This window comes from Nelumbo nucifera, chromosome 1 (assembly GCF_055504915.1).
Source record: "Nelumbo nucifera cultivar China Antique chromosome 1, China Antique-T2T, whole genome shotgun sequence".
NCBI classification, from domain to species: domain Eukaryota; kingdom Viridiplantae; phylum Streptophyta; class Magnoliopsida; order Proteales; family Nelumbonaceae; genus Nelumbo; species Nelumbo nucifera.
The window spans coordinates 178,580,177-178,584,953 of record NC_142649.1 but is presented as its reverse complement, the minus strand read 5'-3'; the positions used below and the strand labels follow the sequence as shown (position 1 = coordinate 178,584,953).

At 42.3% G+C, this 4,777-nt stretch overlaps 1 protein-coding gene across 1 annotated transcript; it reads left to right on the top strand.

Moving 5' to 3' along the window:
- The first annotated feature begins 1,418 nt into the window (after positions 1–1,418).
- On the top strand, positions 1,419–4,398 carry LOC104600357 (putative xyloglucan endotransglucosylase/hydrolase protein 30). The gene is made up of 4 exons (XM_010263259.3): positions 1,419–1,854; positions 2,034–2,134; positions 2,446–2,654; positions 3,757–4,398. Exons 1-4 carry the CDS (start codon positions 1,644–1,646, stop codon positions 4,274–4,276), a joined length of 1,041 nt encoding a protein of 346 aa, XP_010261561.1. The 5' UTR covers positions 1,419–1,643; the 3' UTR covers positions 4,277–4,398.
- Positions 4,399–4,777: the final 379 nt, after the last annotated feature.

Here is a 4,777-nt window from a genome sequence, read left to right as displayed (position 1 = left end):
CGGTCTTTTTGTTTTTATAATATATTATAAAAAATATATAAACATATAATAAAAAACTAAAAAATATCATATTATATTTTAAATAATAAATAATATTATATATATAATGCAAAGTGCAAGTGTGAAGCCCATATCTATGATGGCTGGCTGCTAATAATATACCGTATATACCGTGAGTGGAGGCTGCCAGATGACACCATAACCACCGTAGGATTGCAATCAGATCAGACAAGCTTTGGAATTAACAAATAACAAATATTCAATATCTTATCCCTATCCCATTTTCATCTCTCTCTCTTGCTTCTTCGGTCCTTATCCAGAGCCAGAGCCATCTCTCTCCCACTCCACGACAAAAGATGTCGCCAACCCTGCCCCAGCGTGTGCTCCACCAGCAAAATTTTGGAATATACGCTCCAAGCCTCCAACCCAACCTACTTGACACGTGGGTGACAGCTCCATTGACCGCGACACGTGTACATACCTCCTCGTTCGAGTCCCACCTTCCAATAGTAATCCTCCACATCACTAAAGACGGCGGAAAGCTACAGATTCTTCGCCTCGTGGTCCCCACCAAGTCACTAGAAGATTAGACAGACCTTGAATGATTTTTTTTCAATATTTTATTCCGACACTTCTTCATCCGGACTTGGAATGAAATATTGGAATCGTGCAAAGGCAGGAGTTAGTACTAACTACTATTCTACTAACTACTCCATTCATCAATAATTAGATTAATTAACCGTGAGCTTAATCATCCTTAATATGATTAGAGACGTCATTAGGTCCCCATCTGACAGCTGTCCTGCATGGATTCCCACCGGGACCCACATGTAGCTTCTCCAGCACGTAAGTTAGAGAGGGACTTCTTTGTCAGCTCGGAGAGCTAGTGATAACGAGCTCCACCCACCACCTTGTCAACGGTTCTTTTAACTAACGACGATTCTGCCAGAGTCATCCATTTGACGCCTTCTGCCGTTACACTAAGGTCGAGCGGGCCCCCCTAGCTCTGTTTACGAGGCACACGTGTGCAAGTGCAAGACGTTGATACACGGAAGCTATCATGTCTGTAAGAGCACAAGATAATTTCCCTCGTAATGAATAAGTGATGCTGTTGCCAGCGTGGCAGTGTTCACACCGCCGTTGCTATCGGGACGCGGTTTACAGCCAACACAAAGAATGGAATGTTGGAAAGAAGCTTTCTCCTTCTATTTTCCGTTATGAGAACAGAGATACGCCCCTCGTTTCGCCCGAAACTACGAAAATACCCCTCTATTTCTTCCAATTTTACCGAAATTGTAACTTTTCGGGACGTAAGTGAGGGGTATATACGTCAACCAAAATAATAGTCAAAAACTTTAGAACAGGTCCCGATCCTTTTCCAATACGAAACTGACCTTCGCAGCAAGCCCTCCTAAAGAGGGAAATGGCCAAAGTTGCCCTCACTAAAATATTAGTCGTTGAAAATTAAGAAGGCTGTCTTTGTATAAAATGAAGCCAAGAAGTGAAGTATCAACCCAGAACTCTCGACAAAGCGTCATTTTTTTCGTTACGGGTTTTTCGAGTTGCAGAGGAAGCAGGAGAAGGGATAGAGAGAAGAGGGAAAAAGGAAGAGAGTGAAGGAAAAGAAGAGCAGAACAAAATAGATGGATCGTTTACGTTCTTCTTCTTCTCTATGTAGAAGTAGAGCGTTGTCGTATCTCTGTTTCTTTCTGTGTATCTCTTGCGTCGCAGCAACAGATTTTAATGTTACGACTATTAGGTTTGACGAAGGCTATTCTCCTCTGTTCGGTGATTCGAATGTCGTCCGTTCGTCCGACGGCAAGAGCGTCCATCTCCTGCTCGACCGTTACACAGGTATCACAAATTAATCACTTTTTCTGTTTAAACCTGAAAACTGGTTTCCCAATAAAACCAATCCAGAAATTAAGCAAGAAAGTAACAGAGTAAGGATTAATTTCTCGCTTTTATATATGTTCTCTTGTACGGTAAGCCGGTCGTCGTCACCATTAACGGTTCCGTTGGTCGAATATCAGGTTCTGGTTTCATATCGTCGAGCCTCTACAACCATGGATTCTTCAGTGCTAAGATTAAGTTGCCGGCCGATTACACAGCCGGCGTTGTCGTCGCCTTCTACGTAAGCACTTTCTTCTTGAAAAGGGATTAATTTCTACTTTTAATGTTAAAATAGTGGGAAAAAAGTAAAGAACTATTTAATTTCCACCGTCTGATCGGGCTATGGTTCGATCAGGGCTAGTTGTGGGACCAGGTGGGCTCACGTGTACTGACTGGATGGAAAAGGCGATGGATATCGCTGAACAGTGGTAACGGATTCATGTGTGTCCGAGGTTCCATCGAAGTAGAGAGAGAGAGAGAGAGAGAGAGTAGTTGTTTCTTTCGTAGTAGTTGATTATATTATCACGATCACGGTGCTGAATGCTGATGCAGACATCCAACGGAGATGTGTTCGAGAAGACGCACGACGAGCTGGATTTCGAGTTCCTTGGAAACATTCATGGCAAAGAGTGGAGGTTCCAGACAAACGTCTACGGCAACGGGAGCACCCACCGTGGGCGAGAAGAGAGGTACTACCTCTGGTTCGACCCGACCCGCGAGTTCCATCGGTATAGCATCCTCTGGACAGCCAACAACATCATGTAAGCATCTCAACCCAAACCTCCCTCTCTCTCTCTCTCTCTCTTAAAAGTAGACACTTGGCAACCTGCATGCAGAGCTTTGGCTGTGGGACGCAATATGAGATGGGTCCCACAGAAGAGATGATAGAACTGTGGATTAGAAACCTTGGGGACTTGTTAGGCTGTTGGATTTCTAGGGGCTTTAAGTTTTATCCGCCTACCAAACGAGAAGACCTACACGGCTGCACCTACTATATTGAATATTGGTTGAATGTGACTTTCTCCTGAGGCTGAGATTACTGATATTCCTGAAGCAATTGTTTCACCTTCACGTGAATTTCTGCTCTGCATATGGGCTTTAGAAAGTCCTGTTTGTATACTTATTCTAGCTTATCCTGCACGTACGTTTAATTGTTAAAAAGGTTAATGGCTCAAGCTGGGGAGACGAGACGAGACATAATCACCTAAAGGGATAAACCGACTCGAACGGAAAGTTCAGTAGTCTTGTTTTCATCATTAATGGCAATTTCCAGCTTTGATTGAGTTGGGTTTCCTGGGATTTTGCCCAAGTTCTTAGCTGGGGACAGTTGGGTGTTTATATAGGATGGCTTGTGAATCCAATCCAAGTATATTCTCAAAATGGAAAAATATCTCTTCTTTTGGTAAGAATCGCAAAATAATAATTTCTTCTCAACGTTAAATCTTTTGATTCTTGACACTGACTCTCATTAGGTTTTATTTAAGCTCCATTTGATCAAGTTTTCAAAAGGTCTGTTGTTAATCCGTGCTTGGTGTCGATGGATTAAGCTGTTAATCATCTCTGTTGTAAGTTGCTGAATTCTTAATTGTTAATTGATGAATTGAAATAGTAGTTGGCATGAAACTTCATAAAAGGGAATAGGAAATCCAGCAAACTGTGGTTTCTTCTCTCCTTTTTTAGTGATCTACACCAAACCGGGTCCAACCCAATTCGTAAATAGTTTTGGACCTTGGAATAGCTCTTCTCTTCTCAACTCAAATCCAGAAGTAGAAAGCCTTGAGATGTGGATAATGTCTAAACATCTTTCCTTTTTTATCTAATTTTTAAGTTTTATTTATTTATGTTATTTTTTGTGGGGTCCAGATTCTACGTGGATGATGTTCCAATCCGACAGGTGGTAAGAAACGACGCAATGGGTGGCGACTACCCATCAAAGCCCATGTCGTTATACGCAACAATATGGGACGCCTCCAACTGGGCAACTTCCGGTGGCAAGTACAAAGTGAACTACGAATACGCTCCCTTTGTTTCCCACTTCTCCGACCTAGTCCTCCAAGGGTGCCCCTCCGATCCCATCCAGCAGCTCCCCACCGGCAGCTGTGCCGAGAAGGATGCCGAACTGGAGAGTGCAGACTATGCCGTCATCACGCAGGAGCGACGCGCCGCCATGAAGAACTTCAGGCAGAGATACATGTACTACTCTTATTGTTACGATTCATTGCGGTACCCTGTCCCACCACCGGAGTGTGTCACAGTTCCAGCGGAGAGGAGGCGGTTCAAGGATACTGGTAGGCTGAAGTTCGATAGCCACCACCACCGCCACTCGAAGCGGCCCAGACGGGTTCCGACTGGTTCAGCATCTAACAAACAGGCCGAGATGTAAATGAGGTTGTTGTTATTTGTGGAGATGGTGGTTGATTTTTTTTCTTTCTCATTGTTTTGTTCATGTTGATGTGATTGTAAAGAAAAATATATCAATAAGATCTCAATATGATTTTCCCATTATTCAAGAACTGTTCTTTTCTGATACAACCTGCAGCCATTGGTTGAGGCGGTAACCTCAGTCTTCATGTGAAGGCTCGCTTCTTTTTAACCACCCAATTTGCTCCATCATTGTTCAATATATGTGTATCTTAATTATTCGAATTAATAGGTTCATATATGATCATTGACTCATTGTCATTCACTCTTTTTCTGAATTTCTCTTAGATAACCTTTCATCTGAGTGGTTACATTTATTTTAGAGCTTCTATAAAAGGATTCTACCCAAAAAAACTATCTAGTGTCTACATCATTCATGTATATTTTTCTATTGTTTGGTAGTGGAAATGAATAATTAAAGGCAAAGAGAATAAAGAAAACTATTGTTCTTTACCTAATCCTA